General features: G+C 38.6%; 1 protein-coding gene and 1 pseudogene across 2 annotated transcripts in view; one reads left to right on the top strand and one right to left on the bottom strand.

Moving 5' to 3' along the window:
* csmd3b (CUB and Sushi multiple domains 3b) overlaps nt 1-14136 on the bottom strand; it is a 493867-nt gene that overhangs the window by 213022 nt on the left and 266709 nt on the right. For both annotated transcript variants that reach the window (XM_088329348.1, XM_088329349.1), the window contains exon 6: nt 1258-1370. In XM_088329348.1, coding sequence (XP_088185474.1) covers nt 1258-1370 — 113 coding nt within the window. The remainder of the gene's footprint in view (nt 1-1257; nt 1371-14136) is intronic.
* LOC148371327 (U2 spliceosomal RNA) lies at nt 4172-4261 on the top strand (annotated as a pseudogene).

Here is a 14136-nt window from a genome sequence, read left to right as displayed (position 1 = left end):
CATAATATTTTTGCAGCGGGCATGATTGACAGCTCTCGTTAGCTTGTTTGGGAACGGGCGGCTGATTAATCAAGGAACTTTTTTTCCCATCTGCAACCCTTCATTAACAACCCTGATTAACCTTTTAAAACAGAATTAGGCAATCAATCAGGATCAATTAAGACCACCCCCAAAGGGAGGTGGTCAGCTTGTCAGTCAGCCAATCGCGACTGCACCACAGAAATATTCATAAAAAAAAATGTTACAATAAAATCAAATAAAATACTAAAAATTAAACAACTAAAGTTGTGTTGTAAAAAAGCTACACCTAAAAATATACAGACAATTTTATGTATATACAGCTAGTTTGCGGTTCCACTTTTGCGGGTTCAGAGCTTCGCGGGTCTAAAAAGTATACCTTACCTAGAAGCATTTATTGACATGACGCCATTGAGTGCGAGGTTATGTCAACTGAGGACACAATGTGGACAGACTTATTGTGAAGGGGAGGAGGAGGCCCTGACATAAATGAATTAAATGCCAACTGACCAGATAAAACCATACCATACAGTATTATTCGATTAAAATAGTAAAAATACTATAAATCGACAAAATCTGGGTGGAGCATTTTTAGTGGCAAAACATTATTGGATTTTCAAAAAAGACCTCGAATCTTTCATGTGTCTATCTGCGAATGTTTGCTAACGGGCTTCAATCACGCGCACATCAAACGAGATGATAAAAGTTCCCCTGTAAATACGAATGAGAGATTTACGATTTATCTGCTGATGTACTGTTTGTCTCACTCTTGTTATCATACCTTGAAGAATAAATTCAATTTTAATGTGATGCAAATGTTTGCATACTCATTTGCCACCAGAAAAAAGACCCTCAACATATTGAAACGTCACTCTTCATCTCCCTAAAATTATTGACGAAGAGGTAAAAAGATGAAAACCCTATTTTGTGTACAATAAAAAGCCAAGTAGACCAAATTATATATTTATAAATAGAAGTCATGAACTTTCAGGAATTAATGGGTAAAGTAAAGCAGTGTAATGTACATCGCTGTGGCCCCGCCCACAAATACATTTAATACCAAAATTTGGGCCTAAGAGAATGCTTAAAAATGCAGTTTATCGCATGATGTAACCTTTACTCGAGACACGTGAATAAAATAATAATATCATTCCAACTAGTTTATGTTAGAAGTTTAGTTACTATAAAAATGGAAAATGAAAGACTTTGTAAATCGATTAAATTTTAGAGTTTACTCACCTTGATAATGTGCGCTGAACCCTCGGTACCGGTGGTTGTTATCGGTAACGAAATGCAGCCGGAGCCAGTTTTTGTTGCTGATAATGGGCGATGGCACGTTACTACCTGACAACCTGCAAAAGACAACATTTGTTTTTTTTTCTATATTTCTTATATAAATAAGAAAAGGACAACAAACCCGGTGTAGGAAAGGTAAAGCTAACGTGTGTAAGCTTTTTAGGTAACTGTACATCTTATAACGTACAGTTATTTTTTCATTTTACTTCATTTTGTTCAAATATATATTCCTTACAATGTCAAGGAGCTTTAATGCAATAAACAAATGTATATGTTTTTTGTATGCATTTAAAATGAAGAGCTTTTTGTGTGTGTATGCGGGTGTGTGTCCTTGGGCAAGACACTGAGCCCCTCCTGCTCCAGGTAAGAAGGTATGAGCCTTTCATGGCTGACGCCGCTATCGGGGTGTGTGTGTGTGTGTGTGTGTGTGTGTGTGTGAATGGATAAATGTGAAGCTCACTGTAACGTGCTTTGGGTGTTTTTCAGTGACTTGAAAAGCGTTTTATAAATGCAGATCGTTTATCATGTTCTCATTATAGTTCCTTCAGGTTAAGATCCACATGCGGCTTCACTATGACTCGAATTATGATTATTGGATTACAATCCGGTTAATCCCAGATCACAGCACATACAGACGATTGACTGCTATGATTGTGCTGCTCTCCCTCTCTGAGATGGAGCCACTACTATGACTAGGATCTTTATTATCTACATCAGGAAAAAGCAAAAGATTTTTTGTATTCATAGTTCAGGCGGTTTTCCCGGCTGCACGCACGACAGCATTTGACCTGGCAAATATTACAGTACAGTTAGCACATGGGCTAACGCCACCCCCACAGCTACACTACCTACACTAAATGCAAATATAGATGATTTACAGTCGAGCCAACATGGTAAGAAGCAATTGTTGTCTACACATGAGGTGGTTGTAAAGTGCTTCTACATTGTTGCCTAGAAGTATGTCAAGTGAAATGCCTTCGCGTGAGCTGCGCTTAACCTTCATCGGGCATTAATATCATAACGCACAGTCGCGGTCATAAATAAGTTCTACAGTAGCTGTAGAAGAAAGCAGAAGCACCATGGTCTTTTATTTTAATGGATGATGTAAATCGCTTTTTTTCCCAACATGAGGCAAGGACAGAGATTTCAAGGTGTTTCATGAAACAGTCACTTTAAAAAATATGGGAATAAATGATTTGGTTTTAATATGAAATTAATATCAGGATTGACAGCAAGGACCTGAGAGGCAAAGTGATGCTTTGCCATTCAAAACATAAAAACAGCATCCCACTTTGGCAGGCTTGATATAGCAAAGGGTAATAGATTAATCCACAACAGAAATCATTATCAAAATAATCAACAACTAGTATTATTATTCAGGGATGTCAGACATATGTTCCATGGGCTTGAACCGGCCGGCTAACAGATTTAATATGGCACGCAAGAAAACGCTGATGGAAGCGCAAGAGAAAAAAAAGAGCCAAACAACAGCATGCAGTTTTAAATATGTCCTCTAGATGTCGGTAAAGCCTGGTGTCACTCCCAAAACAACTCTAGGTGTATTTCTTTCTTTCTTTTTTTTATCTCCCTCTTTCTTTCGCCATCCATGCTCCTTCTTTTTCTCTTCCTTCCTCTGTCATTTTCTCTCTTTCTTCTGTTTTTTACTTTTTCTCTCTCTCTGGATTTTTTTAATCTCTATTTATTTCTTTATCTCTCTTTTGTTCACAATTTTCTTTTTGTATCTTATTTGCTTTCTTTTTCTCGTTCTTTGCCTCGGTCTTTTTTCATTGTGCATTCTCTCTCTCTCTCTCTCTCTCTCCCTCTCTCTCTCTCTCTTTTATCCTCTATTTCTTATATTTTTCTCTACTTTCTCTCTCATTCTCCCCATCCCCATTTCATTATCTCCTTCCCTCTTTCTCTCCCTTTCTTTCCCTGTCTCTACTTTCTTTCTCTCCCTTTCTGTTATTCTATCTTTATCCCTTTTATTCTATTTCTCTTTACTTTCCCGTTGTCTTTCTCTTTTTTGTCCTTTTTCTTTCGCTCCATTTCTTTCTTTATATTTATTGTTTTCTTTCTTGGTCCTCCTTTTTCTTTCTTTATCTCTACCTTTTTGTTTCTTTTTCTTTCTCTCTCTCCCTCTTTGTCTTTTTTTTCCCCTCTATTCATCTCTGATTTACTAGTCCGGTCCCTGCGAGAGTGCTCTACCATGTGGCGCCTGAACTGAAATAAGCTAATGTAATTGAGTGTTTAATGACAGTTTGGATCAGAAATTTGATACATTCTCTAAGGTTCTGCTTTTTAAGTCTAAATATTATTGTAATTGGTAATTAATTACAAGTGTGAAAATGATAAAACTTAAACCTAGAAACATGTGTTTGGTGTCTCATTAAAATGTATGTTTTTTGGTGACATCATAAGTCTTTTTTTCTAAAGAAAATAGTATTTAACACCTCTGTTAACAACTGTCACGGGACCGGACCAGATCGGGGGAGGGGGCAGGAAGGGTGAACTCATCCGCGTTAACGATCAGTTACTTTTATTAAGGAAATAAAAGTCGTCCAACACTCAGGGACAAAAACAAAAACAGGCTTACAGGCAAACAGGAACTCAGACTGGGAATACCCACAAAACAGGCTTTTACTCAGAACGGGCAAGTACAGGTTTCCTCAAGTCAAACAGAACAGAATAATGCAAAGTAATGCAATGAACCCGCAACCGGCAATCCCCAAAACCCGCCCTTAAGAAGCACACACGCAAACTAGAAAATCTGCTACAGCCAAGGGGGCGGGGCCAGCCGGTCGCCACAGCGACCATGCTGGTCATGACACTTTTGGCCGAGTGGCCCTTTGCCATGATCTTTGATTTTTGCAATCCGGAGATGGAATAAGAGCTTGTTCTGTCCACTCCACGCATCGGCCCGGTATTGCAGTACCTCCGGGAACGGTGCATTCGCAATGATCGCAGCAAGGCTTTAGGGCTAGGACCTTAGCTTGGCCTTTTGGCTGAGAGTAAGTGTCCCGGCTCCTAGGCTTTGTAGCGTATTATGAACTGACCGATAACGGATAATGGATAATGAATAACGAAGATAGATCAATAACCCTTAAAAACCCCAACACACAATTTATTTCTGTTCTCTCCATAATACTTTTGAAACGATGTTTAGTTTTAGAATGCACAGATTGAAATAAAAACCACACATTCTTTTGATTTATTCCATAAACAACTGAAGAATAAATATGATATAAAAATGTTTGTTTTAATAGAATACATACTTTTGTTTGGAAATTTTTGCAAAGGCAATTGGCTGCTCAGTATTTTTTCACATTCTTACCACATTAGCTTGATGCTAGTCTTCTTATTCTTTCCTTCACTGGCTGTAAAACATTATCGCTGTGAATGTTATAATAAACAGCAGACAAAACAACCCGACTCCCGGAGGAACTCATGGACATTTGTGATGGATTAACACCGCCACTTTTTACACATCCTCAATATAATTGTGACGGGTTGGCCAACAAATGTACTCGGTATTCAAAAAGGGACTCCGTCGCTTGAGGCAGCGGCATCATTAAGGGTTTTGATGTGTGCATATTTCAGCCGCTCGTAAATTAGAGGAGGAATTAAAGTATGAATCTATAGCATGGGTGATGTATTATGGGCCGAGTGTAGTTGCAGCATGAAAACAAGACGGGATAAGGGGGACAAAACAAGGTGGCTTTATAGACAACATTTTGCTAAATAGTCAGCAAGGTTGGAATGAAAACTTACAAAAAAATACAGTATGTCACAAAAGTGAGTACACCCCTTACATTTCTGCAGAGATTTCATCATAATGTGTAAATAAACAAGACTGAAGAAACATCGCTTTGTCTGTGTAAAGCCTATATAGCAGTGTCAATGCATTTTCCCCTCAGAGACTCAAAAAAATAGCCATTTGTAGCTAAACCCCTGGGAACAAAAGTGAGTATACCCTTAAGTAAAAGTTCCTGATGTTCAATATTTTATGTGGCCAGCATGATTTTGCAGAATTAATTTAATCGTACTGGCCATGGATTTCACCAGAGCCTCACAAATTGCCACAGGAATGCTTTGCTCCTCCTTGACAACATGACTGAGCTGGGGGACATTCAAGATCTTGTGCTTCTCCACTTTCTGCTTAAGCATATCCCAAAGATGTTCTATTGGATTTAAATCTGGAGTCACACTTGGCCAGTCTTCTCCTTTACCCTTAGCATCTTTAGTCTTGGTCATCTTAAAGGTAGATTGGAGGTCACTGTCAGGCTGGAACATTGTCCTGTGACCCAGTTTCTGGAGGGATGGGATCATTCTGTGCTCTATTTTTTTACAGTGCAAGCTTGAGTTTGTATTTACCTTGATAAAATGTAACTCCCCAATTCCAGTTGCACTCGTGCAGGCCCAAACCATGACATTCCAAACACCACGCTTGACTTTAGGCACAACACAAAGATGTTTGTACTCCTCACCTGGTTGCTGCCACACATACTCCCCACCATCTGATCCAAATAAATTAACATTTGTCTCATCAGACTAGAGCGTATCTTTCCAGTAAGCCATGGCCTTTGTTGACATGCTTCGTTTTATCGTTTTATTGTGTCAAAGCGATGTTTGTTCAGTGTTGCTCTATTAAACATAATGAAATATCTCTTTTGTGACATACTGTAAGTAAAGACAACCAATTTTGGTCAAATACATTAAAACCCTAAATTTAAATTGGGAATAATTCAGATGAGCAAAACAAACAACATGAGTTTACTGAACTATATTATCTATAACTTAAGCTCTAAAACTGTATTTTAAGACTGACAAACCAAACCTAAGTCTTCTCAAACAGATTTGTTTTTTTCAATTATGCACGGAACATTCAATGTTCCACCCCACAAGTAGGCAGATATTTCGCAAAATATTCCAAGCACCGGGGACTCGAGAAATTTAGTCTCAAAGTTGATTGTCTGGCTTGTTTTGCATTAGGGCTGTGAAGTCATTGAAGCAACACAACTCTTTCAAAATGGTAAATTTGATTAATACAACATGTAAAGCTATTATTGAAACAGACAGAGATTGTTATGAACAGCGATTACGTACCATCGAGGTAGCAGATTGTGACTTTTTGTTTGTGTTTTTCGCCATGTGTGTCGCACATGGTATAACTTCGCTAGCTTCCCTTTAGCATTGAGGTTGCCGAGGGTCTTCTGTTTGGGTTTGCTCCTGATCTGCGCTTGTTAGCAGCCCACTGTATGTTGTTTGCCCAGCTAGCCTGGCGTTAGCGCCGGTTTTGCCGTTTCCCTTGGTTTATTCCCGGCTAGAATATATCAGTTTAATTTAGTTCGGCCAAACAAACTCTGGACTGCTTGTTTCCTCGGATAATAACACACACCCCACGAGAACAGTACAAAAACTCATATCCAGGCAGACTGCTGAAACCAAACAAGTAGAGCCTCTAAATGAAGCGATCTTCATTTCTGCCATGAGTAGGAAAGCATTATTAAATCATTAATCTGCGCTTGTGTCTTGCGTTGGCGACGACGCACTTTGCAGGTACACCGACGGCTATTAAAGCACTTTAGGGGTGTCGCAGAAGAACACCCGGACGACGTTTCCCTAGGCGGGGGCGAATTACATTTGGACATGGCTTCCAAAGTAGGACTTCTGCGTATTAATAAAACACGTGGACAACCTATGAGAGGCTGTTAAGACACTCTTGTTGAGATGACGGAACTCAAACATTGCAATGGAACTAAACGTCTGGTTCAAAGCAAGTTAAACAAACTGAATAGTTTATCTAAAACTTTTATCTAAGACAAAAATATTGCTCGTTACACGAAGGAAAATCCAGGCAGTCTCAGAGGCGACCGCTACTAACTGCTCGAAACCGCTTACGGCTTGAGACATCAGCTCATCCAGTTTGCGCATGCAAGCTACTACAGGCAAAAATACAATTAAAAAGTTGTGCCCACTATTCCACCCTAATGACATTCTGTAACCCAATCAAAAAATAAATTCCATTTCTCAAATTTACCAAATGAAAGGATTGTGCAGTTAAAGAAAATATCTGGGAATATATTTACATTTTTCAAACATATACTGGTAAAAATGCTCCAAATATGTATTTAAAACCCCTTCGCTATAGCTTCAAGCAGTGCTTCAATAGCAGACTCGTACAATATTTTCATTTTCATTCTGCCTCATCACTAACTATCTGAGGACCCATTTATATGGGCAGAAAAAAAAATAGATTCAGATGAGATGTTGTCACCCTTTCACATATTTCGTATGGCACTAATTGACTGAACGGGAAAAAGACATCGACCAGGGTATTATCGCCATATATTGTATAATCGACCCTCGATTTTTCTGCTTATCAAAGGCCTGCGACCCACTGAGCAAGGGGCCACGACCGTCTTTTGGGTCCAGACCCACCAGTTGAGAACCAGAGCAATAGGCAAAGGGGAAAAATGAATTATAATGAGCCCATCTGTCTTAATAGCCTCTGTGATTATGACTGGCGGGAACTGTTCCACATTCACTCGCACAACCACAAGAAAAATACTCACTCGGTGGAAGTATGCCGCTGGTCTCCATGTACTCTGGCTGCAACCGCCATCAATCAGTTTGCACGGACAGCAGACGGATATGTACGTGCTGTATGTACGTGCTGTGTATACGTGCTGTGTGTACGTGCATGCCACTTGTCATCAATCTCCAGTGGCAGAGGGTAATCAGCGCTCACAACAGGACCCTCGCTTCCCCCTCCCGATTCCCGTTCTCCCCTCTAAATGGACATCCCTTCCCCGCCCAGAATTCTTCAAAATCAAAGAAAAGGCATCAAGCACGGTTGCCGGACGACAGAAGCATAAAACACAACTAGCAGAGCGAGTTTCTGCGTGTACTTGGTGGGAATAAAACGTCGGCGTGTCGGTGGTCTGTTTCGCGCAACGACGAACGAATCCTGATGTAAAACTAAGCGCCCAATGCATCTACCGCTTTCTCATATCTGACAACAAAAATCTTGACTGGAAACTTTTTACTGTTGTAGATTAGAGACTTGCTTACATTTGTTCAAGGGACTTGCTGACATTTGTTAAAAAAGACTTGCTTACGTTTCATTTTCAGGGGTTTTGTGTTGCCCCTGAAAATGACTGTCCAGAGGAACCAAAGCAATGGCAAAAAAAAACCTATTTTCCCAAAATTATTTACATAGAACTACGAGATAAAGAGCCAGCTTAGTAACAGTCAATAGGGCACAACAAGAGAGTTAAAGGGGAAGATCTGACACACTCGTTTCACGACCTCTGCAAGACTGATGATGTCACGAAACAATGCGCACTTGTTAAGGGATAGCGGTGACACAATCACTTTGCTTCTGAACGGCACAGCATGTTTAAGAGCAGGCAAATCTGCACGGGAGGCAAAAGGAATCAAATATTAAATAAATATCATATTATTTTTTGCAAGAAAAATAAATATACCAAGACAAAATCACTTGAGCTGACTGAGGATAATATGCGAGGCTAGGACATGTATAGATTTAGAATAAAATCTATTGGTTGGGGTTTGAAAAGAGTTTAGAAAATAGTCTCCCTTCCTAAATAATTACTCCACTGAGACCCTTCTAAATGTTGCAAGAAACTTATTGGAAGTGGTTTGGCATGGCACTAAAAAGAAGCAAAAGCATAAATAGATATTTCCGTTTTACTTTATCTCACAAGGTTTTCAATTCAGTTGCCAATCTGGATAATTTCGACTTTTTTTTTTTAATTGGCTCCCGGTCGCACAGCAAGTTGAGTTTCACTGGGTTCTTTCTAATTAGCATGCTTTATTTATTTATAAAGATTTAATTAAATATGGCTTGAGGATGTTGACCACACGTGCATTAGATGCTAATCTCTAACGAGGTTTAAAATTATTTTTATTTGAGGTTTGGTGATTGACAGACGTGCTTGATATATGTAATTTACAAGCGTGTAAAGTAAAGCTGTTTGGGCAACATGTTTGAAAACTAATAAGAATAGTCATTATTTCCAGGAGAAAACCAGCAATTCCAGTAGAAGAATCCAATATCACCTAAAAATATTACAAACGCTCAAGTTAATAAATCGTGAAAAACGTGAAAATAATAAGCTTTCTGGTCTATATTGTTATTTAGTTTCAATATATTTTTGGGTCAATTAAGTGTGAGGCGTATTTACAATTTAATGACTCGTAAAGCTCACTATTTTTATTATGACTTGATATTATTATCATGTATTTGAGTATATTTAATATTATTTTTGCCCCAAAGTGTAAAACTCTCAAATTAATAAATTAAAAATGAATTTAGAAAAATTGGCAATATTCAAGGGACAGTTAGTAAAATACAGACGTATCTTTCTAAGAGATATACGTTTGCTCTGTTGGCTGGTAACATTCATTAAGTGTCACTGTTGCCATGGCGCCCAATTGGCCCCTCCCGTGTGGTGCCAGTTGTGGCTGATTGACAGATCGGCTTTCCGACTATTTAAGCTCAGTGCTCTCAATCTTTCTTTGTCAGTCCGTCAATGAACCTCTGCACTGGCAAGACTTGTGTTTTTACTCCGTCCGGTTTCCTGCTCGTGTATCCAGTATCCGGTATCGATCCCGTTTTTTTTTTGTCCTGTTTAATATCAGTTTCCAGTTTCGTTCTCGTCTATATTTGTCCTATTTATTATTCTCTCCAGTTTTCGTTCCCGTCAAGTTTGTCCTGTTTTATTTCGATATCCTGTTTCATTATCAATCCCGTCCGTCCCGTGCTGTCCGATAGCTACTCGGGCAATCGGTATCGATCTCGTCGGCCTCACGCTTCCTATCATTTCATGCCAGACTGCTGCCTAACATGAATGACTCCCCATTTCCCGTAAAATAAAAGTGTGTGAGAAATGTCACGCGTTTGGGTCCTGATCCAGTTCTGGTTTATGACAATTAAGTATTGTTTTTCCTATGTCGCATCCACTACACAGCATTATCAGACTGAAGAGATCTTTTCTTCCTCATGCCATGAGGCTCTTTAACTCCACCCGGCAGAGTAAAGGCCCACATTAAACCACAGCACCTACATTGGATATTACCGAATCTTACTGCAATATGTATTCTGTGTAGCACTATTTAGTTACTCTATATAACACGCTACAGTGGGCATTTGCACGTCACACTGGGTATTTGTATATTGCATTCTTTTGGCTTTATTATTGTACTGTTCTCAGCTCAGGGATGCTGCTGGAAATGTGAATTCCCCTTCGGGGATGAATAAAGTATCTATCTATCTATCTATCTATGTTACTGTCATTTTTTCACAATACTTACATTGTAACATTATTAAAAACACTAATGAAACATTTTGAAAAATATATTTTTTCTTATGATTCAATATTCTAATCTTAATGTTTATATGTTTTTTTAACATTCTGCCCACGTGGAGCCCTCAAATAAATTGATAAAAAATAATTTGAAAAACTCAGCACTATTCAAGGAAGATATACTAACAAAATGTATCCTTGCAAGTTATATAAACGTCCTCTGTCGTCTAGTATCTTAAAACATTGAGTACTACTTTTCTTATTAAACTATAAAAACAGTATTAGAAATATCCAGTTTGAGAAAAATATAGAGTAAAAGCTTTTTTGAATAGTATACAATTTGAGGAAAAATATAGTAAAAACAAAAACTATGCTTTAACTAAAATGTTCCTGATCTTATAGCAGGAAGTGTTGTTATCCTTAGGTACTATTTTTCTCATTCTGCTATTTTTTTCAATTACTTTATTTATTCTTGTACTTCATTTCCTTAAACATACAGCTAAACAGTCCAGCAAAATGAAATGATAAAAATAAAATGAAATAAGAACAGCAAAAAGGAGTTGATAAAAAGGGCATGTATTTTTTATACATTATTATAACAACGCTGGTGAAAATCCAAAAATCGTGCTATTATATGAGTGACCTATTTTTCCACTTACAATTTCTCTTCACACAACAACCAAATTAGCATACACTAATCTAATTATACACCTGACTTTGAGTCTTTGCAGGTGTTTTTTTTATTTTTGCGTGCAATTTGTTTCGGCTATTTTGAAGCACATCAGAGGCCGATTCATCTTAATGCACCATTCCGACACAATTTGTACAGGGTTGTTGTTTACGTACATGTTAGCCTTTAGGCAACATGCTAAGCCGTCCAATGGCTGCTCTCTGTTGAAAACACTTGCCAGATTATTAGCTGATCCCAAAAGACACTACCCTTAGCAGGATATGGGTAGCATTCACAGCCATTCTGCGCCTAATTTCACATGTGCTAATCCTGTACAGGAGATACATTTACATCACTCGGTGGCGGATTACTGCTTAATTGCTTACACGCTTGTAATCTAATTGCGGGTATTCACGCGCCGTGTGTTCGACCAATTTCACGTTGGATTTTCCTTTTTCGGATAACGCCAGGCAGTGTTTGGAGTTCATGAGTCACAGATCCCTCAATCGCCTGGGTCTACGGGTCACCAGTGAGGACGCAACTCTGGACAGCATTCTCTGCTGTTGATGATTCCTTGCCTGTTTTTGGTTTGTGGCAAAGTTGGCACCAGTCCATTACATAACATTGTACGTCCGGTTCTTTTTTGGTCGTCCTTTCCTTCTGCCCCCCCTGGAGAATTATCTGCCAGTCCTGATGTTCTTGTGACATACCACTGAAGTCTCTAGTGCTGAATGTACCTTCTCGCAGGTTTAGAGCTTTGGTCATGATCCTCTCCGGGTTACAAAGGAACTTTTCTTGGTAACGAGTACTGTAATCCTTTATGGTAACGTTTTGTAACTGAACTGTCCTCACAACATGGTGCGTTACTCCACTACTTTTCATAAGCAGTTTGTAAAACACAAAAAACTACTGCAATTTTGCTATTGCTCTTTCACAACACTTGATGCAAATGATGACCAACTCTGGGATGTTTATATCTATCCACAAAATACAACTGAATACAGTTAGGGTGGCACTGTCTCAAGCACAAAGTATGAGTTCATGTAATTCTTATTCATCTTGATTGTCATTGATATAGGTTGTGAAACATTGTATGCAACAAGTTTAGACACTACACTCAAGGCTAAACCCATACCCCCCAAAAAACGGCCCGCAGAGGGTTGGTCAACGCTAAGCTGTACTTGCCTAAGACACACCACAAGATGTGGCGCCCAAAACTAGATACCTTCAGAGTAAAGCACGACTTTTGGGGGTCGGTAATAAAGGGTTGGTAGGGGGGTAGTTGTTTGTAACAGAAATCCTTTGTAAATGATGTAACTAGTAACTGTCTGCAACTACTTTATTACACGAACGTACCCACTGCTGCCCAGTGGGGACCTCAATTCGAAACCCGCTCACCCGCTGTCACCTCTTCTTTGGTGGTACGTAATGGTCTCCTCGATTGCCCCGGCAGCGAGTCATAAGGTGGGTTCGGTAAATGCGAAGGTCGTTGGGGACTGAAAACCCGCAGGGGGAAATGGTCTCGGTCCGAGCCTGTTTGCAATCATTTGGCCAATAGTCTGCTAATGGATTCCTGAGGGAATCCCAGATTGACTGATGTGTTTTGCTGTAGTTCGTTTTTTGGGGGGACGGGAGGTGAATACAAAATTACTTGTATGCCAGTCCACGAGTCATACTGCACACATCGGACAAAACAATAGGAAAAAACTAAATTCGAAGTAAAACCAGTTCATGCTTTTTTTCGGCTTTCACCACACCTTTGGTCTCCTGTTGTGTCCTCTTTAGCAACTATGAATATATTTTATGATTACTATTATTATTTATTATAATTATATTATCTTGGGTTATTTTCTATTCTGTTGCTGCTAAATGTTATATCACTCATTTTCATTGCATGTTTGTTACAATACACTATTTTTCATTCTTAAACATTGCACTTATATGATAACTTAGGCCAGTCTCTAAGAACTACATTGTATCTGGAAAGCCTTTTTTTTTCCTCTTTTAAGTCTTTATTCCATTTTTATCCTGGATCTCAAACGTCGTTGCATTAAATGGTTACTACGTTATTATTAATGAAAATAATAACAATCCAATCCAATTCAAAAAATTTCATATCTGAGCTTTGAGCGAGCAGTTTCTTGCCCCTTCTTTGGAAAAAATATGTTTTTTTCAAAATTTGTTATAAGCTATAAACACAAATTAGAACGATTTTCTAGTATTTATGCACCTTCATTTGGATTTTTGGGGGTTTTACTTGTGTATATAACATATTTTACCCCGATTCTCAGATAAATCCAAAGGTGCTGTGTGGAATTTGGTACTATTCTACGCAATGATGCCATATTCTAGCTTGTTTCATTATTGCAGCCTCTGCAAGACCCCTCAAGTTGTGCCTGCCAGTACGTCAATTTCTTAAACACGCCTTGATAAATTGTTCTTTTGTATTTTATGAAGTTTGGGTTGGTGTTTGAACTACTCGAAATACGCCATTTTTACTTTCACCATTTTCACACCAACAAAAAACTGTGGTGACGAGCATGACGCCCCCTACTTGTCGCTCTACCTTTCCTTCTACCTAATGTGTTCCGCGGCCCAAACAGCTTGACTGAAAAATATATGAAAGGAAAAAGTTACAAATGCTCTTTAACCTCAGTTGGGATTTGTTAATACATACTTAACTGAGAGAATATTATTCTTTCTACTCTTTAAGAACACCCCAAATGACGCCCCCAACTAAAATTTTAAGGATTTATTTGGGTCTTAATTTTTTTTTACACACTAATTTCTTATTTAACAATACTGATGTTTTTTATTGTACTA

This window comes from Urocampus carinirostris, chromosome 2 (assembly GCF_059441175.1).
Source record: "Urocampus carinirostris isolate Australia breed hairy pipefish chromosome 2, RoL_Ucar_1.0, whole genome shotgun sequence".
NCBI classification, from domain to species: domain Eukaryota; kingdom Metazoa; phylum Chordata; class Actinopteri; order Syngnathiformes; family Syngnathidae; genus Urocampus; species Urocampus carinirostris.
Note: the sequence above shows the minus strand (reverse complement) of the source record. Positions and strands in the feature narration are given on the sequence as shown.